The sequence below is a fragment of the Mustela nivalis genome, assembly GCF_964662115.1.
Source record: "Mustela nivalis genome assembly, chromosome: 13".
In the NCBI taxonomy this organism is placed as follows: Eukaryota; Metazoa; Chordata; class Mammalia; order Carnivora; family Mustelidae; genus Mustela; species Mustela nivalis.
In genome coordinates, this window is record NC_139032.1 from 16,736,705 (window position 1) to 16,761,863 (window position 25,159).

The 25,159-nt window shown below is 45.4% G+C and overlaps 1 protein-coding gene and 1 long non-coding RNA gene across 3 annotated transcripts in view; one reads left to right on the forward strand and one right to left on the reverse strand.

Moving 5' to 3' along the window:
* The window catches only part of LOC309845964, a 60,370-nt gene extending 47,344 nt beyond the window's left edge, over positions 1-13,026 (reverse strand). The window contains exons 1-2 of the long non-coding RNA XR_014301628.1: positions 12,819-13,026; positions 10,848-11,123 (exon numbers count right to left, since the gene is read on the reverse strand). This is a non-coding gene — a long non-coding RNA (uncharacterized lncRNA). The remainder of the gene's footprint in view (positions 1-10,847; positions 11,124-12,818) is intronic.
* The window catches only part of PCSK5 (proprotein convertase subtilisin/kexin type 5), a 449,308-nt gene that overhangs the window by 321,354 nt on the left and 102,795 nt on the right, over positions 1-25,159 (forward strand). For both annotated transcript variants that reach the window (XM_082694464.1, XM_082694465.1), the window contains exon 21: positions 22,666-22,768. In XM_082694464.1, the coding sequence (XP_082550590.1) occupies positions 22,666-22,768 (103 nt within the window). The remainder of the gene's footprint in view (positions 1-22,665; positions 22,769-25,159) is intronic.

Below are 25,159 nucleotides of genomic sequence, written 5' to 3' on the forward strand. Positions count from 1 at the left end.
CTCTTTCCTCCTTCCCACTCAGGATTATTAGTATCTCCCGAACCACCTGGGTGGCTCAGTCCATTAAGCCCCCAACTCTTGCTTCCAGCTAGGGTCATGATCTCGGGGTCCTGAGAAGGAGCCCCAGGTCTGCACCCAGCAGGGAATCTGCTTGAGGTCCTCCCCCTCTCCCTCTGCCCACCACCCCCCCCCACTCATGCGCTCTCTCTAAAATGTCCGGCTCCCACCCCAGCCTGTAAACTCCACGAGGGTGGGAAGGACATTTGCTTTTTCTCACCCATTGTATCCCTCACACTTAGCCCCGTTACTGGCCCGTAACACTTGCTTCCTAATTAGTTTCTGAATGAGTCGAAGAATGAATGGATGGATGAAAATACTGTGGCACAACAGTAAAGGCGGGATAAGTAAGGCTTTGGTGCTTCGGTGGGTTTGACTCCAGCTTGAGGACCGAGAGGATAGGATGACATGAGGTAAGACCAAAAACTTCAGTCCCTGGCCGGGTAACTGTCAAGCAGATGTACCCTTTGCCGGCACATTGCGAACTATGTTGGAAGCAGCTGAGTGAGCCCAGAGGAACAAATGGCCGCCAACAGTCTTTCTCCATTCGCCCGACTCACTGTTATTTCTTTAGGGCTACTGCCTAGAAAGATTTCATCTTGAGATTCTTTTCCTCCCACCAAAATATGTACACCTCAGTTTACTATCTCATGACTAGGTTAGACCTTGCTGTTCCTTTGCTTTTAAGCAGCCTGCCACCTCCCCCCTCTAGCTCTGGGGGAATCAAACACACTGAGTTAGAATGGAGAGCTATGTTACACTGCTCCCAGAGAACACAGCGTGAGGAGGTGGCCAGACATCTTCAGGCCAGGAGAGCTTTCTAGGGGTGGACTGGGGCAACGTGACCTCTAATATCTGTACCAGAAAAGAACCTCAAAGATAGATCATTCAAGAATGTCCAAGGTTGCCCAGTGAGGCTGGAAGAACACAGAGGCCTGAAACCCTCATCCGGAATCGAACTCAGGCCCTGCCCATGCTGTGATGCGTGTCCTCCAGGCTTCTCATCGTTGAGGTTCATTCTCCGGTGTGTAAGCTCCAAGAACACAGGGACCCTATCTAGCCCCCAGAATTTCAGATACAAGCAGATGCTTTAAATATGTAGCTATGATGTCAGCAGAAACGTCAGTTTCCTTTTGTTGCCTGAGGCTAGCTTAACAGACAACCTGAAAACAGAAGACAGCTGATGGGTATTGAGTCGTACCAAGGGTTTCAGGTCAAAGTCACTCTCTAGGCAGTCAGAATTTCTCAATCTGTGCTGGATTGATTCCTCCTCCTCTCTCCAAAGCCCTCCATCAAAACGCCTTATACCTTAGCCACTGTTCAGGATGGCAAACCTGGAACGTTCCTGCACCCTGCACATTGGCCACTTTCTACTGCTTGTGCTAAGTGGTGACTTAGAGAAGCAAGCGGCCTGAGCCTGGGCCAACATGGCCATCAGCCTTCCCAAGGACGCCAAGAAGAACAGCAGAGAGAAGTGGCTTTCAGACTTGAGCAGGCCTCACCATCCCCTGGGGAAGTTGTTTGAATGCAGATTCCTGCTCCCTACCCCCTCACCCCCAGGATTTCTGATTCAGTAAGTTCTCGATAAAAGCTGAGAATTCACATCTCTCATGAATTCTCAGATCTCGCTAATGCTGCTCGTCCCACCCTGAGAACCACGGTACTGATAAGAGGCGCAAACCTAGTAATTAAACTAGAGGGATATGGGTTCTAGGCCCAGCTCAGCACTAACCACGTAACCTTGGTTAAAGTCCTTAATTTCCCTACTGCTCATTTTCCTCCTCTAAAAATAATAATGACACCATTGCTGAGCTTTCAAAAAGATGATGCAAGGTGCTATTCCTCCCCTCAGCAAGAGGAAACCCCTTTCCCTATCCCATCACAGCCTCCGCTCTCTCAGGGCTGCAAGATGCTCCCTGTGACCCCCCCACACCCACCCCGCCCAGCGGGACTGCTGTGAAACATCTGGGTGATGGGCAAGGCACAGGGGATTCGGCTTCCAGCTACCTCTCTCTGGAAGTGTCCTACCTACAAGGGCAATCCTGAGGTAAGCATCAGGGGCCCCTCAGCCCACCTTACAAAAACATAACAAGGGTATTGCATGATACTATTCCTGCAAATTGGGTCCCACGTGGCTTTCTTCCCTGAGACTAGGAAGTTAAAGGAGACTCATCCAAAACCACACAGCTCCTAATGGCAGAGCTCCCAGGTCAAGACATCTTCTATTCCCGACTGACATTTGGAATCTTGGTATATTAGTTTCTTTAGCTGCTATAAGAAATGACTACAATGTTTGGCTTAAAACAATACATATGTATTGTTCTGGAAGTCAGAAGTGAGCAATGGGTCTCATTGGGTAGAAGCTGAGGTGTCAGTCGAACCCCTCTCCCAAGAGTAAGAGAGAGAACATTGCCTTTTCTCCCAGTTTCTAGCACTGTCTGCCTTGCATTTCTTGGCTTGTGGCCCCTTCCTCCATCTTCAAAGCCAACATTTGCATCTGTAGATAGATAGCTCTCTACTGAGGTCATTATTTCCCTTCTTCTGCAATAAAGTCTCCCTTTACCTCCTCTTTTTAAGGATATTTGGGTCTGCCTTGATAATCTAAGGTTATCTCCCCATCTCACGATCTTTAGCTTAATCACATCTGCAAAAATCCCTTTTACCATGTAGACTGTGACATGCATAGGTCCCAAGGCTGAGGATCTGGCTATCTTTGGGACCCCTTATTCAGTTTAACACCCTCACATAGACTGCCTAACTCTCTGAGCCATTAGAAAAATAGAAATAATAATCCACTGTCGTGAGAAGGTTGCTATGTGGTATACTTTGAATTACTAAGGAAATGTACACTGGATTGATAAATGCTTCCTGCTACTCTTTTGTTACACTAATTCATTAGCTCTATTCATCTACTCAGCTCTTCTTGAACACTTACTATATGCCAAGTCGTGCACATGGGATATAATGTAATGAGGAACTTTGCCTGTATGGGTTTTATAACATGACCAAGACAGACAAATGCTACAGGAAAATGCCCTGATGTGCTATGAAAAGAAAGGCAAGGAAATGCTCTATACAGATGTCACGGAGTGGGTAGTCAGTCCTCAGGAGGCAGGAGTGAAAGGATACAGCTGGAAGAAGGGACTGGAAAGGGACAGGAAGGTGCAAAATAGCCTAGAACACCTAGAAAGTTCCAGGAGTTTCTCCTTACTGGAGCCCAAGTGTGAGGAGCTGAGGCACAGTGGGAGAGACGAGCTAACAGTGCAGCCCAGGGTTGAGTGTGAATGTACCATGTAAGGATCTGGATGTTATCATGTGCACAGGGAGCCCTAAAAATTATAATCAGCCCCCTTGGCATCCCATCTCTTGTGGATGTGGGGGCTCCTAGCTGGACACCCTGATGGCTCTAGCCTCCTGACAGACACCAAACTTGGCAGAGTTCTCTGCAACGCAGTACTGGTTGAAGGGCCTCTTGCCTGTCCTTCCTTCCCAAGATCCTTTGTGGACAGATTTTCAGATTTTTATTTTTAGAGCCTCTTGTTACGGTGAGCCATTATCTCCCCTAGAATCTCTGCCAGCCTATTGAGATCGTCAATTCCTAAAATTCTTCTTATACCCCTGGATACCATTTAACCCCCTACTCTGTGATTCTTTTGGAGAAAGTTCAAAAGATAAATTCATTGTATTATTAGTACATTAGGTACAGCGCAATCACTGTGATCGCCCATGCAATGTTGTTCCTTTCAACCCGAATGGTTTTGCTGATAAAGGAGATGTGAATTGAGCGGATAATGTCTGCTTTCCTCCATGCAGAAGCCCCAGTCTCCTTCACCCCTCCACCGTATCTCAAGCCTAGCACCCCTCACTAACATGCTTTTGTCTACTGGTAGCCTTTTCTCCACAAACTGTAATAAACTGGCAGGGCACTTCTGTGCTGCAAAGACATTTTGCATTAAAAATTGGATTCACAGAAGGCAATCTGCCTGGGGAGCACATGTCTAGGAAAGCAGTCATTTTTAACTAAGGATATTACAAGCCTGGATAGAATAGGGCTTGTGTACTTGAAGCACCAATGTCTATCCTACTGGAGGCAAGATCACTGTACTGCATGTTGGTAATTAACCTTGTCAACTAACCTTCAGAACGACTCCAGCCTAATCACACTCTTCCGGCGTTCTACTGCTGTGGGTTCTAGATCCTATTACACTCAACTACTTACAACCTGCATTCTGATTCCCACTCCTTGCCGGCACCTTCATTTGCTTGTTCTCTTCCGCCCCCTTCCCCCATGGCTTATATTAGCTTCTAACCACACTAACTATGCAAAGTGTGCCAGTTTATTGCATTTATCATGCACTATCTCCTGTGCTGTAATGTCAGCTCCACCAGAAAGGAAACCTGTGTTTTGCCCAGTATCGTATCTCAAATATATGGAATAGTGCCTGGTGTGTGGTAGGCGCTCAAGAACCATGTTGACTGTAGGACACCTGGGTGGCTCACTGGGTTGGGCAGCCGACTCCGGATTTCGACTAGGGTCATGATCTCAGAGCCCTGGGATCCAGCCCTGTGCCAGGCTCCCCCCATAGCAGGGTATCTGCTTGGGGATTCCTCCTTCCTCTGCCCCTCCTCCCACTCACACTGTCTCTATAAATCTTTTAAAAATAAATACGTAACCATATTGAATGTTCACGAATATATTCCCATGGAGCTATCAGCTACCAGATAACTCGTTTGCATTCCCAACTCCAAACGTATCCATCTATTAATGCACCAAAATGCTGTAATCACTTTTTCACATGGCAACTAGTGGTCCAGATCGTGGGAAATTATTCTTGATCTCAGAGAACACCTAGCTCCAAGGAGGAGACACATGTGGGAAGAAGTATCAGTTGATATGTAGAATAAATTACAAATATGTATAAAGCACGAGAGCACAGGAAAAAAAAATCAGCTGTGTAATAGCATGGAACAAAAGATTCAGAGAAAGCTCATAGTGGAGGCAGCTTTGGGTTTTAAAGGAGTAGAAGTTTTCTGGGAGAACAGAGAAGGGATTAGAAACAAACAAAAGGGATATTCTAAGTGGGAATGGACATGATGGGTGTGGAGAATTAGAAGTTCCGTGGGAATGCCGGAGCCTAGAGATATGCCTCAGTTATCCCCCAGTCACACTTGAGACAAAGACTCAAGTACAGAGGTTTATTTGGGAGGTGAACAAAAATGCCAAGGGTAGGGGTGTCTACCACCCACTGACATTCACACCTCTTCCCTCAAAAGTGGTCTTTGGGGGCACCTTGGTGGCTTAGTGGGTTAAGCCTCTGCCTTCAGCTCAGGTCATGATCTCAGGGTCCTGGGATCAAGCCCCACATCGGGCTCTCTGCTCAGCGGGGAGCCTACTTCCCTCTCTCTCTGCCTGCCTCTCTGCCTACTTGTGATCTCTGTCAAATGAATAAATAAAATATTAAAAAAAAAAAAAAAACATGCCAGGGGTAGAGTGAGAAAGTGAGAGCAGAAAGAAACAATAGCCGATGAAAGTTGTGTTGTCAAGTCAGCTACCACGGGGGTGACAAGAACTCAGTTCTCAAGGGAAACTCTGGAAAATGGTATGGAACACAGGCCTCCGTTATCTCACTGGAGGGGCAATGGAGCTGTGGACTCCAATCACCAAATCCCCATCACCAGCTGAGAAAAACTTCTAGGCATCAGCAACCTGGTTCTTCTGGCCGGCCATGTGGACTCATCAGAACAGGCTTCTGGGGCACTGGAGAAGGTCTCACACTCTTACAAGCAGGTGCTCTTCCCGGAAGCTGGTTTCTGCACACTAACATGGTAGAGCCCTGTGTGTTGGGCACCAAAAGAGTCTGCTGCAGCTTACAAGGGGAAAAGCAGGAGGCCTGGGTGGCTCAGTTGGTTGGGCATCTGCCTTCAGCTCTGGTCACAATCACAGGGTCCTGGGCTCAAGCCCCACATCAGGCTCCCTACTTGACACAGAGCCTGTTTCTCCCTCTCCCTTTCTCATGCTCTTGCGTTCACGCTCTCTAGTAAATAAAATCTTTTTTTGTTGTTGTTGTTAATGAGAGCAGCAGGGGAGAGGCTAGAAACTGAAGCAAGAGCCAAAATTTGAAGACACTCGTTCTTTGGGGCTTTATTCTGTACTGAGGGAGCAGCACTGGAAAATCTTAGGTGGAAGACTCGTATTAAGTTTGAATTGGTGAAAAATCATTCTGGTTACAGAATGGGATGAGATGGGTAGAGCAGATAACAAACCCAGGAGACCAACATGGAAGAGAAATCCCCCACTTGAGATAGGATTCACGCAGTGGTGCTGGACACAGGGAAGAGAGGATAGAACTCAAGACGTTCATAAGACAGAGTGGACAGAAATTGTGAGATTTGATGTAGGGAAGGTTGGAGCAGAGAAGTTCCCTACGCGCGCTCTCCTGAGTAGATGGTTGGAAACGCTCCCTGAGATGCGGAGTAGAGTAGGGATACGGGTACCGGAGCAGGGATACGGGTACCCGAGTAAGATGCTTCCTCTTGTGGGGCATGTGGAGTTAGAGATACCTGCAAAGTAGACATGTACAGAGGCTGGTGGGCCATGGATACAGAATTATTGAACTCAGGAGACGGAGCTGGACTGTGAAGAGCTTGTCAGGTACTTCCACTTTATGGAAGATAATTCGGACACAGGGAAGCAGAAGACGTTTTGGAATAGAGAACTAGGCATTTACCATGGGAGAAGAGTTCATTGAATATTACTACAATATCCTTCTAATAGCAAGTCCTTTCCCCACCTAGAAATGGCATCATCGATGGTGTCTGGGTATAGCTTTGCCATTATTTTTTGCATCGTCTCACAATGATGGTCCCCCCCCAACCCACCTCAGGATAGTTGGATAGGAAGAAAGAATAAGACAAATTGTGTGATTTGGGGTAAGTTGTATAAACGCTATGGTTGGCTTCTTCACTGGGGAAAGGGGACCTCCTAGGTGGAGATCTGCTTGTCTGAAGAAACTTTCAAGGACTTTCCAAACCTTGCTCTTGCTCCTGAACACTAGAAGTTACCAAACTCAAGCCCTTACCTCACTAGCACTTAGCCTGGTTGGTAGAAGACACTCCCCCTGGAAGGGGGAAGCACTGCCCCCACTAGCATGCACCTTCACCCTGATCCTTTATGAAAGACTTGGTTACCAACTGAAAAACCACCTTTTAGTAAGATCACAAAATCCAAATAAGCAGCTGAAACCACTGGGATATATGCCCCTTGTGACAATGTACCTTCCTTCTGCATGGGTTTTCTGTCTCAGTGTCTATAGATGCATGACTTTTCTGCAAAACAGTTGTCCTGGCCACGAATGGGATGGCCCCTCCATAGGAATGCATAGGTGATGACATTTCTTTCACCCTTTTGGCATCTCAACAGGACACTCTATCTGGTAACAATGCGACAAGCTCCCGCTGGTTTATGGCATGGCTGTAGGCAGAATGGGCTGTGAACGCCTGCACTATGTTTGAGTCCATCAACTCTCATTACGCGGGTGTCAGAGAGGGAGCCCAGCCGCTCGATATGGAGCGGGCCCAAAAAACAGCCACTGTCAAAAGAGTGCCTGTGGCATGTGTATAAACATAAGAGCCATGCCAGGAGTTGCAGTTTCAAAACATCTGCCAGATCGTCACAATCAGCTTCCCTCCCATTCTCAGACCATCAATACTACCATTGTCTCTTTAGTCACTCAAGTTCAAGGCCATGGACCGCACTCCACTTCTTTCACTCATCTCCTATATGCAGTCATCATGTAATCAATAATAGTAATAGTATTGATTCATCATTTATTATAGGTCAGGGAGACCCTGTGCTACATGCTTGCACATGTCTGATCAGATTTGGTTGTCACACCTTCCCGAGACAGGACTGTATTTGTGCCATTTTGCAGCGGTGGAAATGCGGGTCAGAACAGGAACCCCAATCACAGTGCCGGAAAGTGGCAGAGCTGGAATTTGGATCCCACTTTCTCTGCCCTCAAGTGTACTCCATACCTTTCCATGGAACATTAAAAGCCTTATGTCCCTTTCTTTGATGAGGCACTTTGAAGATTCTAAAACACTGCCACAAGCCATACTGACCATCCAAACAGACCAGAGTACAAAAGAGGACATGGACTGTCACCACTGTTGCAGATGTAGGACTCAGTTTACCTGACTTGCTCAAACCCATCCTGGTTGAGCCTTGGACTCAGTTTCTGACTTGTTCTACTATTCCCACAAATATCGTGCTTTTCACTTAGAGCATCTATTACTTTCTTTTGAAATGACCAATGTATGAAATTCCCTAGAAGGACAGTTTTGGCCTTATACGGAGACATTTCTGATGCAGTTCTCCAAGAGCGGAAGAAGCAGTAGGGAGTTCTCCATGCCTCTCCATTTTCGCCCAAACACTGGGAAATCACTAGACTAGAATGTTATGGAGACAATTAAGCCTGATCCCTGGGAGGGAGGGGAAAGGAGGCTGCTAGAGCAGATGTGCTCCAAAGCTCAGCCCTCCCTGAGATCCTGGGACTATATTCTGTGGGAACCACCGTATCGTGACCATTTTGGTTACTCTAGCTCCATCCCCTCACTCTGGCCTACTGAAGCCATCTCCTAGCTGAATTCCCAGCTGTCCCTTCCCATTCATCCAACTTCACTTCACCAGGGTGATCTTCCACCAAATGTGTTCCCATCACTGACTCTTTTCTAACATGGCCAATGACTCTCTTCGGCCAACCACACCCACTTGACGCATCTTTGTCTGATGTTCCATGGCCTATCTCCATCCTCCATCCAAACTCATTTTCCATTTGCTCAAACTCTATTTCTGCTTGTCAATACAATCCCTGGTCTGGGTCAGAGACCTCATGCTTATTTCCACCTCCAATCCTTTGTTCTACTCTCCTAAAATATTTTCTACTTTCCCCTTGTCCACCTAACCATATCCACCTTTTTTCAGGCCCAAGTCAATTTTGTTTCAGTACAGAGAACTTTAATGAATTTCGCCCCCCTAAACACAAATCAAGTCTAAGAACAATTTTCTACTCATGTAGCAAAGCCATGGGGACCCCCAAATGAACAAGAAATGGCTGCATCCTCTGGGAAGACTGCAATCAGAACCAGCTGCTCTATGCAGCCATTAGATTTTGAACACTTGATTCTACATCAGCTTATGTTCCTCGATATGTGAGCCGAATCTGTCGGTCTCATGAAGCGTACACGCGGAGCTCTTCTGACACAGCTTCCAGAAAATAATAAGCAAGCAAGTTACAGGTTGCATGAGGGAGAGGTCTAGGACGGCCTATTCTGAACTTATCCTGTAGTCACTCAGACACACACATACCCCAATTATTTGGATTTCCAGCATAGTGGAAAGTACACACAACACCTGAAGTCAGACAGACCTGGAATGAAACCCCATCTCCACCACTTTCTGGGGAGAAGGAGTGGAGCAAAACCCCAGTTAGACGGGTAGAGGGTGACCTTGAGAGGTTAGGTCCCAGCTCTGCCACAAGAATAATCATTCATCTAGTAACTCGTTGCCTCAACTTTTACAACAGAAAAATGAGGCCCACGGTGATCCACAATGCAGCCCATGGGGTTATTATTGTAAGAAGAGAGGGCATCTGTGTAAAGCGTTCAGGACAATTCACAGCATATGGGACGCACTATTCTGATTAGCACCGATTCAGTGACCTTGGGCCGATGAGCTAATTTTCTGAAACTCAGTCTTCTCATCCTTATGAGAACAGTTCTCATCACTCTAAGCTGCTCTGGAAACATGGAAACACCAAGGGCACCTCGGTGGCTCAGTGGGTTAAACCACTGCCTTTGGCTCAGGTCATGATCCCAGGGTTCTGGAATTGAATCCCACATAAGGCTCCCTGTTTCACGGGGAGCCTGCCTCTCCTTCTGCCTCTCTTTCTGTCTGTCTCTCATGAATAAATAAATTATTTTTTAAAAATGTGGAAGCACCAAGAAACCACCTAGCTTTCCCAAAGAAGATTCCCTTATCTCTGACTCAAGGCCTGGGCTTCTAATCACCCAGCACCACAAGATCTTCTTGGCAGATGTATGATGTATCTTTCCATCATTCACGCTACCGTAGAAAGCGCTTGTTTTCATCCCATAGAAAATGTGGGCCTCTCACAAATTCATCTTTAGAAAATTACAACCTCATCACGCTGAAAGATTGCATAAGCAAAAGACCATTCAAGCTCTCCCGAGCCCACAGGCAGCTCTTCCGTAGCCCCTCCCTGCCCATCTCTGCAACAGGAGAGAGGAATCAGCCCTCTCTGGGAAAGGTTTGGGGCCCCAGGCACATCACACCGTGTAAAATCAGGTTAAGATGAGTATCAGGAACAACGCTGAAAGCAAAAAGGAGTCAAAGCAGGTCAGACAGCCCCTGCGGGGAGTTTGGGAAGGGGAGGAGAGCCTGACTCACCAGTTCTGCCTGCACAGATCACGGGAGCTGGGTTGCCAGGGAGTCTCAGACTTCTGAGCTCTGGACACTGAACCCCCCCTTGCTGCCTGGTAGCTGCGGACTGAGCCAAGGGCTGGGCCCTAAGGCCCTAAAAAGGGGGCCCAGATCTCTGCCTTGACTACCTGTTCCCTACAAGTGTTGAAGAGACCCCAACCCCTAGACAGCAACGTAACCAGAGCAGGAAGGTGCTATGGTCCGTTGGGGAGATGCCAAAAGTCTGCTCAGGGTGAGCCAGGCGAGAGAGAGTGGAGGTTAGGCCAAAGGGGCAAGATTTCGAACTTACCTTAAATACTGAGGTATCTGCCTTCCAGCCAATCTGGCTCTTTTCCCAGGGGAGCTGAATTGTTCTGGAGGCTCCTATAGACTTCCTCGAGCTGTTGGTCTCTGGCGGAATGCAAGGGTTTTTGCGAGGTCCTCCTCTCTTCTCTATAGGACTTCTGCCTGAGTAGGTTGAGAAGGCAAGTTCTCGGGTCTAAATGGTGGAGGGATGCAGGGCTCAATTCACTGTAGAACCAGGCTCTCTGTGGCATGACTGGGTGCAGAAATGCACACTAGGCACCTAGAGGAGATAGCAAGGCATTAAGGCACAAGGTAAGAAAAGAGCACATTGAATCATAATATTCTGGAATTTTCTGGTCGGGTCAGTACCGTCTCATATTAATAATGCTTGGGGTGCCTGGGTGGCTCAGTGGGTTAAGCCTCTGCCTTCGGCTCAGGTCATGATCTCAGAGTCTTGGGATCAAGTCCCACATTGGGCTCTCTGCTCAGCAGGGAGCCTGCTTCTCTCTCTCTCTCTCTCTCTCTCTGCCTGCCTCTCTGCCTACTTGTCAAATAAACAAGTAAAATATTTTGAAAATAATAATAATGCCTAAGAGACGTCTCTCGGGTTTATGTTGAAGTTGTGCAAATTAATTCATAACCGATTCCTGACCACTGTGTTAAAAGCAGAGTAAAGACCAGTTAAAGTCACAATTTTATGTTATTCCTAAGCAATGTCACCAAAAGGCAAGGAGGGATAATCCTGGGCAGAGGAATAGCTGACCTGCCTTTTCTGTCAAATATTGGTTTGGGGTGCCCACAATTTTTTTTTTTTTACCAAGCTAATAGTTCTAGAACTGTGGACTTGGGGTGGAGAATGAAAGGACAGAGGGTTGCCATTTTCTTGGCTAGAACAGACTGCACTTTGGTCCTAATCGTACAGGTCCACACCTGTTGAGTTGTTAAAAGTTAACAAAATGGTCGATCCAATTGGAGTCCATTCTTCTAAGTGACCCCTGAACCGTGGGAGAGGAAGAAAATCTTTTCGAGATATTTTTATATTTATCATGCAGTCCTAAGCCAATCAGAGTAGAAGGCAGGACATTATCACCTGCTCTTAGGCAGGTAAAGAACAGGGAGCTATGAAGTTTGGGGCAGCTGAACTTGCTTTATAAAGCTGGAGAAAAGATAAATAAATTTTTCAAAACCACCCATACAGTAAGAAGGGAGTTGAGTCTTGGTGGTCTCTCAAGGTTGTTTGTTTGTTTTTAAATTCTCTTGTGCTGCTGATACTAAGGGACCTGGTTGTGCTCAGAGGAGTTGCAACAGCTAATTTTCCTGAGCACTTACTGTGGGCTGGTAGCTTTCAAAGCACATTTTTTTACATGTTAGCTAATTTAAACCTTTGGACAATTTTATGACACAGCTGTGATTATTTCCAGTTGAGTGGACGGAGATTAGATTGCTTTGCAAGCTTATAGGACTAGCACGAGGAAGCCCTAAAGATTTACATCCAGGACAGCTGGTTCCAGGTACATGCACTTCACCTGTGTCATGTTTCTCCCCAGGGCAGGCAGAGCAGGGCCCACAGTCATCTAAGCACGTGGGAGGGAGGTGGTGGTGAGAGGAATCTTTATGGGGTGGAGAGGCAGCATTCAATGATAGAGCCCAGGGAGGTTTCAGTCCCAGATTCCATGCTCCGGACAGAACCTAAAGTTCTAATGGGATGCAAACCATGTAGAAGGAGGTCGCTAGGCAGGAAGCACCTGGGACTCGGTCTCCTACACCTGGGGATTTGGGACCTCCTGCCTCAAGGCTCCTCCACCCACCCCCTCCCCGCTCACAGAACACACACACTCACAACCAAACAACACTGCCCGTTTTCATTTTCACCTGCTTATGTGTTCCCCTCTCACTGAGGGGAGGAAACTGCAGCTTGTCCCAATGCCCCCCTCCCACCCAAGTGAGGAAGCACGGTCCATCCTGGGACACTCACCTAAAGGAGAAGCAGGTAGTCAGTCCAAGCATGGTACCAGCTCCGCAGCGGGGCCAAGAACCCCATGTCCTGCACTTGACTCGGCGTAACTCCGCCAGGAGGAAGGAAGCCCCCTGTGTCCCCAGCTTACAGAGGCTCACCTACGTCTCTGACAGAGTCGTACCTCAGCAGCCTGGAAAGGGCGCTGCCGAGGTTCCAGAGGGCAGGAAACGCTGCCTCGCTGGGCTCTGGTGCAGGGAGGCTAGTGCGGAAGGGCTGCTTATAAAGACGAGCTTGCGTGGGTGGTAACTTGCAGCTGAGCTGCGTTGAGAGGTCGTGGCTCTCCATCTACAGGGTCAATAACAGTGGTTGCCCCCGTTGCTATCACCAAAGGCAGCCAGTAGAGTTTTCCAGTCCCTGCAGGGGGGTGAGGTAAGGCACAATTTGGGATCCAAGCAGACCAGGGTTTGAACCATGTTCCGAGAGAGAACATTTTGATGCTTAAGTTCCTTATTTGGTCCAAAGGGAGTGGACAGCACCTCCCACCCCCTTATTATTGGAGGCTCATGAGAGACCATCGAATACCTGATAATTATCACTAATACTCTGAAACCCACTGTGCTAGGTGCTCAGGTCCATTTTCTCACTTGATCCTCACCACATTCTCTAAGACAGGATCCATGGTTCAGGAAGAAGAATGTCAGGGAACTCTGTGACTTCATTAACATCAGACAGCTGGAGGAGGAAGCCCAAATCAAACTCGGAGTGCGGATGATTCCAAAATGTGTGTATTTTCCCAGCCCAGTGCTTCCTACAATGCTGGTACCCAGTGGGCACCTGAAAACTTTGTTTCTTTTTTTTATGTCCACACTTGGGCTTTTTAAAAAAGCACAGTTTGGTTACTCTCAATAAAACATATGGCATCCCGAATAATCAAATGCTTGCTCAATCACTAAGGGGCTGAGGGGTTCTGGGTGTCCTGCTCATTCAGACCTGTCACTAGGCAAACCAACAGAGCTCCTAGAAGGCAGCTTCCACTGCCTGTTCATGATGACCCAATAAAACACTGAATGTCAATTACCAGCTACAGTCAATTACCAGCTAAGGGCAGAGGGAGCCCTAGGTCTCAGAATGCAAATTCCCTGTCTTTCCAGGAGCTTCTCTTTTCTCTTAATTAGCGTTTAGGCTGCAATGTTTTAGACCTGCAGGCTGGCTCTGAGGAAAGACTAAGGGAGTGTGGAAGAAGAAACACGAAGCCAGCTCTTCCAGCAGCGTGCGGCTACAGTGGTAGAGCAGAACGGTAATTTGAGGATGTTCCCTCCCCTGGGGTCCTGGCAGAGAGGAAGGGACAGCAGCTACTTTGAAAGGTTTAAGAGCAAGTAATAAATGAGGGCTAGGGAGGCTCTTTTGGTCATCATAGAATTGAAAGCGGGTGGTAACAAGTCCCATCCTTATGCCTGTGTTTCAGGATTCCCTCCACCACAGGGAACATTTTGAAGGTTTTAAGCTCCTCGGGAAGGCCTTTGGGCTTTAAGTGATCTGATCTGCATGCTGGGACCCTTGTTTAGTTCAAACATGTCTGGAATGCCCAAGGGTCCTATAGTCACCTGCCACCCTTCATCAGTTCTAGAGGAGGATGTGAGACAGCGCTTCGGGCTCCACAGCACAGTGCTCACGGGGGTGCACACAAGAGCTCTGCCTATGGCCTGATCTTCCAAGTCATTTGCTTTCTCAGTTAGTGTGCTTCAGTGCCTCTCACCCGAGGGTGACCTCCCTCAGGTTATTAGCAATGTTTTCCAGAAAGTAAACGAGTTTTTCTTTCAAAGGATGGTCACCTACTTCTGTCACTGTGTATTGAACCCCCCAATCCTCTCACTGTGTGAATGCATCAGATACTGTACAGTTTCCCCCAGGAGAGTGGTCCCGCAGCAGCCACAAATGGCAGGAGCATTGGGGGATAACATCACACCCAAGGTGTAGGGGGATTGAGTGCACTAGAGAACCTACAGAAATTCTAGGCTCACTTGCAGGAATAACGAAGACAGCCCATCAAATAAAGACTGGCAAGACATTTACACACCTCAGATGGGTATAAATGGACTCTGTCTACCATACCATGCTCACGGGGAAGTACTCATGATTCTACAGACTGGATGATGGGCTTTATTTCGTTTAATTGCAGCTAATAATCACACTCACGCCATTTGTCCCTCTCATCTGGTTTTGCAACCAACTGTTCAGTGTTTTAATTTTGTCATCCTTAAGCTAGGATTTGCATGGACTTTCCATAAACATAGAGGCAATGCAAAATTCTCTTAGTGGAGGAACAGATCTACAGGAACCAATCCATCTATAGTAGATTTTCATATCAATTGCAGGACCTGAGAGAGGTTGCTATAATTCTGGTTATAAGCTATTTCTGAGGAGACAGTTTATTTTGTTTTTGGACAGCAGTTAAGCAGTACAGAAAATCCCTGTGCAGAGCTCCCACAAACTATTTTACCCACTCCAAAAAAAACCATCTTTTGGTTTCCTCATAGGAGCTTCAAACCTAGTAGACAGAAAGAACTGCTTGTAAAATCTCAATCCAATAAATAGAGTTGCCTCTTAATAAATAGTGACCATTTTATCAGAGGAAATAAATTTGGAGGGCATATTCAATCATTGAGTAAACCTGCTTTGTTCACTGTGCCTGCTCTAAGTTCATTTGTTTTCACAGTGAATTCCTCTTTTTTATTTTTTTTTGGTCCCACAGTGAATTCCTTTTTGATACCCTTACCTCACCAAGTGGTTTAGATGAGGTTTGTGCTCAAGTTCTTTCTTTTTATAAATAGAAAAACCTACTTGGAAAACCAAAAAGGGAAATGAATCTGTACCAGGAAAATACTGCAGAGAGGGCATGGCCTCAGGCTCAGACCCACCTGGGTCACAACCCAACTCTGTCCCTTACCTCGCTGCATTAATCTACACAAGATATGGCATCTCTCCAAGCCTCAGTTTCTCATTGAAAAAAGGGCTGTTGTCTGGATTAAACATCCCATAGAATGGTACTCGTAATAGGGTAGTTGTCGATGGATGGGAGCCTGTGTGAGCACTGTATCACCACTGCAGTCAGGTGTGCGGGCCAAGACTTCACTTGGGTTGCATTTTTTTTAGCAGTCCGACTGTGGTCAGGGCCCAAACTATGGTGGACATGAAAAGGATCAGCTCTTAATTCCTTGCTCCTCAGACTAAAGGAAACCAAACATTTGCAAGTGTGTTGGATCCACAATTTAGGATCCATTCCTTTTTGTAAGAGTGTCAACCCATGGTAGGGCAGGGGCCAGAGTAGCATTTAGAACATCTGCAAAACCATGCAGGTGAACACCAGCACCTAAGAATAAAAGGAAAAATAAAAAAGCAATGGGACTAGGAAGGATAATTTCTGTCCATCAGAAAAGCCTGTGGGGGAGGGAAAGCAGAAGTCACAGTTGAGAGGACAAAATAGAAAAGTGGTGGCCCCCAGACATCTCCGGGCTGTGGAAACAGATCTCTCCTTCTAGCTGCTTAATGTTTATTCTGCATTTGTTTCCCCAAGGGAAAACAAACAAACAAAAAAAAACAAAAACAAAACAAGAAAGAAACAACAGTGTTCCATCAACGACGTGTCTCCATTTTGATGGATTTACCCATGTATCCATTGATCGTCATTATCACAAGACATCTCCCAAGATTCGGTTCAACAAACTGGCTCCCCCAGGTGGTTGGTGCTCTTTGGACTCATCCTCAAAGGGCAGACCATCCTGAGGTTTTTTATTAAAATTAAGTATTGACCTCGTAAGGAACAAACTCAGTGTGCAGACTTATGTGTGTGTGTTGGGGAGGAGGGGAAATATACATAAGAGATAAAATTTACTGTTTTAACCCTTATTAGTGTGTAGTTCTGTGTCATTAATTACACTGACATCATAATGAAACCAACACCACCATTCCTCTGTCTCCAGAACTTTTCCATCTTCCCCAACCGAAACCTTGTACCCATTAAGCAACAACTCCATCCTCCCCTTCCCCTTATCCCCTACCAACCCCCATTCTACTTTCTGTCCCTCTGAATCGGATTACTCTATGCAACTTATATAAACGGAATCATACAACATTTGTTCTTTTGGGACAGGTTTATGTCACTTAGCGTAATATTTTCAAGATTCATCCATGTTGCTGCACATGTCAGAATTTCCTTCCTTTTTAAGGCTGAATAATTGTGTAGACTTATAAGTAAAGCTTCTGCAGTCTCACTTTATGGCCTCATATTTTGAGACTTGCTGTAAAATGTCACACTCAACAAGGCTTTAAAAACTGAATTATTTCATTAGTATATAACTTGAAATTACTACTGAGTATTTATTATAGCTGGTGAAAAGTAATAAATGCATGGATTTCTTTTCATGAGAACTGTCTTCACACAGCAGTATCTTAAGTTGGAAACTGGGTATTGGCATCCTTGCAAAGAAATAGTGTTACTTGATTAGCGCCTGTGGCTGTAGAGTCATGAAAGTCACACACTGTGATTCTGGGCATCTGAGTGAGAAAACACATACACAGAAGCCTACAGGTAATTCAGTATCCAAGACGGCTCACCAAAATCACCAGATCAAAACCACACATGGCTGATTTCTCATCAGATGCTCTTCCTATTTTCTCTTATTAATCACCCTTGCTAAAAAATTGTTCTCCACTAATATCATTATCTACTTCTGTGTTTATTCATTTGTGTGTGTGTGTGTGTGTGTGTGTGTGTATTTGCCCAAATATTATAACATATGTGGCCCTAATCCAAAAAAGATATTACAAAGTGCAAAAGAAAGCCTAGCATTTCTGCAGGAGAAATGGAAGTTCTCCTGGTCATGTCTGCCTAAAAATTATTATTATAATGAGTCGTGATCATGTTGGGACTTAGATTTGCAAACACAAACATGTTGTTCAATGTTATCAGGAGGAGAAACAAGCACAGCAAGCCACTTATTCGTAAATTTTTCAATGGACAAATATTAATTCTTAAACTGTGTCTTCAGTTTTTGGGACATCACCTCTTTCCCCATGAGACATCACTTCCTCCATGTCCTTTGAACTATTATAGGATGGGATGAGAAAGGAATGATTTTTTTTTTATCACAGTAGAAAGATAATTTGGACTGAATAATAGATGAAGACACCAGAAGGAAGAGCTTGTAGGATGAAGTGGAGAACAAAATATTGGCCCTTGAAGTCTGTGCTAAAAGTGATTTTTTCCAAGAATTTTGTATATCACGCCTGTCATAAACATTTAGTTTCATTGTGCAATGAAGACAGATGACAAGAATTTGCTGCTCCAGCAACCCCAAAAAAAAAAAAAAAAGAGAGAGAGAGAAAGCAACTTCACTATGTCCTTGGAGTCTGCCTTTTTTTGGGTTTCAAATGTGCAGTGGAAAACTTGGGCCTGGAAGGGCTGGGGCTGGGGACAGTTGTTTATGTAAGTAATTGGACATCTACATAATTATGGAAATCAGGACAAGTCCCTCTGTTCTCATCTGTTCCAAAGCCAGGACTTGCTCTAAAGTTAAGAGGCATGCAGGCTTGAGAGAAATACACAGCTTAACTGTCCTATGCTGACTCACGTAAGCTTCAAGGTTATGAGGGTTTTTTTCATTTTGTGTCCAAATGGTAGAAGGGGAAAACATGTCTTCAGAATCAGTTATCTGGGAAGAAAAGTGCTTGGGCAGTTCTTAGGTTAGGGAGAATTTTTGTAGATCAGAGGATGATGGGAGATGTGAAGGAATGATTGAAGACAGACTGGGGAAGAAGCATCCTAAAGAAAGGTCCAGAGCACTAGATGGACAGCTGAAAATGGCGAGGAGCAACATACCTTCCACAGAGAGAAAACACAAGTGAACAGACAAAAGGCTGATATACAAGATCTATAACTCAAACTCAACACACAGAGAACAGATGATCATGTCAAAAAATGGGCAGAAGACATGAAAAGACACTTCTCCAAAGAAGACAAACAAACTGGCTAGCAGACATAGGAAAAAATGTTCATCATCATTATCCATCAGGGAGATTCAAATCAAAACCACATTGAGATACCACCAGTTAGAATGGCCAAAATCAACAAGACAGGAAACAACAAGTGTTGGAGAGGATGTGGAGAAAGGGGAACCCTCTTACACTGCTGGTGGGAATGCAAGTTGGTGCAGCCACTTTGGAAAACAGTGTGGAGATTCCTTAAGAAATTAAAAATAGAGCTACCGAATGACCCTGCAATTGCACTACTGGGTATTTACCCCAAAGATACAGATGTTGTGAAAAGATGGGCTATCTATACCCCAATTTCATAGCAGCAGTGGCCACAGTCACCAAACCGTGGAAAGAGCCAAGATGTCCTTCAATGGACGAACGGATAAAGAGGATATGGTCCATATATACAATGGAGTATTACACCTCCATCAGAAAGCATGAATACCCAACCTTTATGTCAACATGACAGGAATGGAAAAGATTATGCTGAGTGAAAAAAGTCAAGCAGAGAGAGTCAATTATCATATGATTTCACTTACTTGTGGAATAAGGAATAACATGGGAGATGGAGAGGAGAAGTGAGTTGGGGGAAATCGGAGCAGGAGATGAACCATGAAAGACTGTGGACTCTGAGAAACAAACTGAGGGTTTTGGAGGGGAGAAGGGTGGAGGGCTGGGTGAGCCTGGTGGTGGGTATTAAGGAGGGCATGTATTACATGGAGCACTGGGTGTGGTGCATAAACAATAAATCTTGGACCACTGAAAAAAAATAAAATTACAAAAAAAAAAATACAAGTGAACAATCACAGAAAAGATAGAGAGGGATTTTGGCATCGAGAAAAAGGATCCTAGAGAATCTCAGTATCTTATCAGCAAATGAGGTAGTGACGTCACCTTCTGAGAAAGAGTGAGTAGAACTTGGGTCTTGGGAAGTTTTGGCCTAGTCCCAGTAAGAAATGCAAGGGGCTACTGGACAGATGAATGGAAGAGTGATCAAGCAGGTAAACTAGAGTCATAGTGGGTCATTAGAAGGGTATTCTGGAGAGGTTATTTGAGGTCTCAGAGACAGGGTGATTTCAAGTGACGATTGTATCTAAGGTGACCCTTTTTGAATGCCAATCAAGGCCATTCCAGCTGAGCAGATCAAGTACAAAGCCAAGGTATCAGTGCCACCTACTGGCTTATGGAAACCAATGAGGAGGCAAATGAGAGATCTAGAGAATTCTAAATTTTCACAGTACTATCTGAAAAACACTCGCTTGACCTAGCCATGTATCCTCTGTAATTAGAAAGGATGCTTTGGGCATGGATATGGAATAACTCCCAGAACCATCTAAATAGCATTTGATTTAGCAGAGCAAGGAGCATTTAGCTTGAACTCCTAGCCTAGCAGTGGATCTAAGACACCATGGAGATTAAGGTGGACGGATTTCAGGAATTAGGAAAACCAATCACTGTGTTGGTTCCTACAGGCATGGATGCCGAGGCAAAGTAACAGCCTTTGCCTCTAGGTCTAGCAGAGTCCAGTGTATGCCTTGCTCTTCTGTTCCAATCTAGTCTGTCTAAGGAAGTCAAAAAGTCTCCTGGCTAGCATTTGAATTATAACTATCTCTTTACAAATAATTCTCCTCAAAAATTTCTGAGAACCCAAGAGCAGGTTCTTTTCATTTTGTATATCTCTAAATTTCACCTAATACCTAACACCTAGATGTTCAAAGAATATCCACAGAATGAATGAATGAATCAATGAATGAAGAATCTATGATCCTACATTCTCTAGAATACACTTTCTTTGGGTTTAGAAGCCTCTGGGAAACCCATCCCTCATTGCTGTTCCATTCAGGGCACACTTTTGAAAGATGTGTAGCTACCATCCAACTCCATAAACACAAAGGACAAGCATTGGCAAGGTAGGCAAGACCTACTTCTTCCTAGCAGGTCTGTCCTAGATCCTCTGCTCCTTTCTTGCTAGCGTCTGGACTGATAATTACTGCTCAGTTGGTTGTGGCAAAGGTCACACCATGCCAAAAGTAGAAGAGATTATAGCAAGGACAGTAATTAAGAAGTGGAATGGGGAACCTGAATACATAAAAGGCCGCATAAATATGCTGCCTCCATTGAGTGAGCACAGTCTCAACTTGAAATCACCCACTCCTACAAGACAGAAGTCCCAGCCTTTATTTCGCTTTGGAAACCAAGCTTTCTTCCTGATGGCCAAGAATGCAACTAGTCCATTTTAATATCTCTGTGTGAATTAGTAAAAGGCATCTCCTGCAGAGGCAGAAGCAGCAAACACCAGAGTGCATGGCTTGATGAGATGAACTTGGGCTGGATGTCTGCCCACTTCTCTGGGGCAGTCACCTTGTGCAGTGAATGAACTGCATGTTTACATCCTTTGCTCCAATTGGGGATGCACTGTTTCGGGGTTCCGGCAACTAGGAGTCACTCCTGAGCTAAGAACCATGGCTCCATCCTAAAAGTTATATATCCAATTCCTTGGCAACAACTGGAAGACAAAGAGAAGAGCAGAGTCTAAGATGGGAAGGGTGTGCCGATGTTAGATAATTGCACTGCTCTGTATATGTCCTTTCCCCTTTAGTTAACAAAATAGACTACCTCTACATCAAAAGACAAACCCTACCTACTCTTCATTTTCATTTTTGTGGTCTGCTGCAACGGAAAGAATTATGTACGTAAGGTTTACCTCTCCCAACTGCATTAATTCAGTAAAGCTATGGGACAATGCAGAAGGGTGGACTTTCCTCCATTTCTCACCAGTCAAGTCTGTGTTTCCAGAGCTTCAAAGCAAATACAATACATCAGGCAGCAAACCTCAGAGTTTCAGTAAGACGACTTGGTTAAACCATGCATGAGTAACTGGTACCTCACTATTCTGGCTGAAGCCCAGGTCAACAATGTTCAGACATATTTACAGGGGGTGGGGTGATTCTGCTGAAATCTGAAACTATATTTTCTGAGCATGATCAATTTCCAAACAATATCAAGTAGTTCTTTGGATCAGACTGAAGAAACTTGTCGATTTCTTTTAGGACAATGGGAGGGGAGGACGTGGGTAGCATTGAGTAGAGGACTGAATTCAACGAGCAGAGACCCATCATTGGTTTATCACTAGGTTATCACCTCCAAAGAAGTTAGCCTGTCTCCACCATCTTTACTAGGACAGTAATTTCTTAAATGGTCATAAGGAGTTTGTAAGGTTGGACTTGCTTCTGTAGAAAAACCTCCTATGTGTTTTTCCTTGGGAGAGATAAACTTTCCAATTAAATGAAGAATTCTCTGGCTATCTCTTCACTGTTACTCTTTCAGGGTGAGATGCAGCTCACATCTGTCAGACATTAGCCAAGCCTCAACTCCCCCTTCTTAACCAGTAACCGCAACACCCCCAGAATGGCAGGTGGGTCCTGCTTGTTGCTTGACTTGAACCAAGACTGTAAGTGGGGTCTCTGAGGTCCAGGAACCTTCAGCCTTTAACAGAAAAGTCAGAAGGGGATCAGTAAAGGGGTCCTGTGAGAAGCCCCCCTTGGCTTCTCTCTACTCATAAAATATGTAACATGTGTTGACTAGATCCAAAATTATGTCATTGCCTCATAAGTTTTTGAGGTTCCAACTTCCAAGGCCCTTGGGAGAGGAGCAGTTGTTATTGTAAGGTCAGGATTTAGGAGCGGCAACTGAAGCCATTCAAGGTCTCCTTGCCGGGTTGTTTCCATTGCTTTTAGGCAGCCACAGAGAGATCTGGCTGCTCTCAGACTGACAGCCCAGGCAGCACTGCCATGTAGGAATGAGGTAAACAATTGGATTTTTTTTCCCCTAGGAGAATACATTGATGAGCATGGCCACTGCCAAGTCTGTGAAGCCTCATGTGCCAAGTGCTGGGGGCCAACTCGGGAAGAGTGCACTGACTGCCCCATCACAAGGTGAGTGACCTCCCAGTATCTCCTGTGGTTGGGAGCCCATTGGTGGCAGGATGGGGAGAGAAGGTGTTTACCACCTTCAAGTTACCCCTTGGGTCTATAGGAAAAAGAACCAAACTCCTTCCCATGACACAAAAACCATCCATGGTCCAGCCATAGAGCCAGCTCTGTAGCATCTTCTTCCCATGATGCCCTGTACCCTGTGCAAGAAACAGTTACCTGGACACTAAAAGGGCTTTCCCATCGATGAAAATGGTGTCTTTGATGGCTGCAATTGCATCCCCTTCTGCACACCCATCGTCTCCATCTGCTGATCAAACAGCTCCTCATATTCCTAGAGTCAGTTCAAGGATGAACTGTTCCATGAAGGCATTTTGACCACTTCCCAGAATTAACCTTCTCATGTTCCTCCTCATGTTCCTCTGGGCTCTGTATAAACTTCCATGAGCACCTGCGACATTTTAAGACATTAATTTACAAATCTCTATCTCTCTATAGAGGGGCTGTATTTCGAGAAGCCCCATGAAATACTCATTTTGTATTTCCATTACCTATCACAGGGCAAGGAAAATAGTAGGCACTCAATTAATGTTCGGTAGCTGAATGAATAGGGAAATAACAAGCATCTGAACGGAATGAGAATCTGCTAAAACACTGGGAATTTCTAGCATAGAGCGTTGGAAGACTGTTGTGTTTTTAGTCAATGCTCCTCTGATTGGAGCCCTTAAGACTTGGTGGCTGACTGAGTGTTTGAATGCATAGCCCCATCACTGCTCTACTAAGTGCCTAGGAAGCAGGCTCTCTCCAGACCAGTATGATGAGGCTGCTTTGGTGGCAGATAGATCCCCAGGATAGACATTCCCTCTGCTTCGTACAACAGTCATTTCACCTAATTCTTCCTCAAGACTATAATCCCCTGAGCCTGGAACTATGGTTGTATTTGTCTCCCTAGTCCCCCCCCCCCCAGTGATCAACACACAGTAATGATTCAAGAAATAGTAAAGTGTATAATCAATATCATGGGCTTGGCTGTCCACATAGCTTCTTCAGGAAGAGAAAAAAGGACGGGGGGGATGGAGGGAGGCAGGGAGACAAACACCAAAGAAGTCTTAAGAATTGTCATTGCTCACTGTGGCAACATTTTCCAAGTGTCTCTTTTAGATATCTATGCCTCTACATATTGGATTTGCTTTCAAGCAGCTTCAGGACACACTCTTCGGTACAGACATCATTCTGAATATGGGTCCTGCTTCTCCTAACTCCTCACCATACCAACAGTCAAGCCCCACTGCATGTTTGGACATCTTTGAACTAAAGGAACTTACTAGCATTTGTTTACTATAGCTATTACCATCCTCCGGTGTATACTGCAGAAGTCAGGATTGTCCCAGGTTCATCAAAAGTCAGGGAAAACAACAACAACAACAACAACTCTACTACCATAAATAGCCATGAAAAATACTGAAGCCCATTGGTACATTAAGATCAGAGATACAGGGGCGCCTGGGTGGCTCAGTGGTTTGGGCTGCTGCCTTCGGCTCAGGTCATGATCTCAGGGTCCTGGGATCGAGCCTCGCATCGGGCTCTCTGCTCCGCAGGAAGCCTGCTTCCCTCTTTCTCTCTCTCTCTCTCTGCCTGCCTCTCTGCCTACTTATGATCTCTGTCTGTCAAATAAATAAATAAAATCTTAAAAAAAAAAAAAGATCAGAGATACAGTTCCTGGGACATTGGGGTAGCACAACTGGCATAAGCAGCCCATGATTTAGCTTTTAAAGAAAGAAAAGCATGCTCATGGATCTTGAACTCATGTGTTCTATGGAAATCTTGTTTCCCAGGAAGAGTTTTCTTCTCATCTCCCTGAGCACTCCATTTCGCTCATCTCTCTTCCTTGATAAAAATTACTTGCAAATATGTCCAAGAGAGGGCATCATATCATAGCAAGGAACTACCTGACTTTTTTAAATCTGCATTTTGCTAGAACAGGGTTGAGACGATGAGGAGATAAAAACTATTTGGAAAGATGTTGATGTTGACTGAGTTGTTCTTAAAAGACAAAAAGTATTTTTCTTAAGTATCTTCCAAAGCATTTTCTTGAGTGGAATCAGATCCCTTCAAGGTGGTCTTGAGCACCTGCTCTATGTCCAGCTCTGAGTTAGGTCCATGAATTCTCAGAGGTAGCTCAGGAGGTCAAAGTCAAGGGTTGGTGAAGTGCTCAGGGACCAGCTTTAACACTCTAGACCTGAAGCAAAAGCTGCAACCCTGGGTGGGGGGCAAGCTAGCTTGATAGAAAGTAGGGCTGTAGGGGACATGGCCACTCCAGAACCATGGAAGGAGGAAGCAGAGCTACAGCTCTGGGGTGGGGGGAATAAATACCCCCAGTCTCTCTCTCCTCCC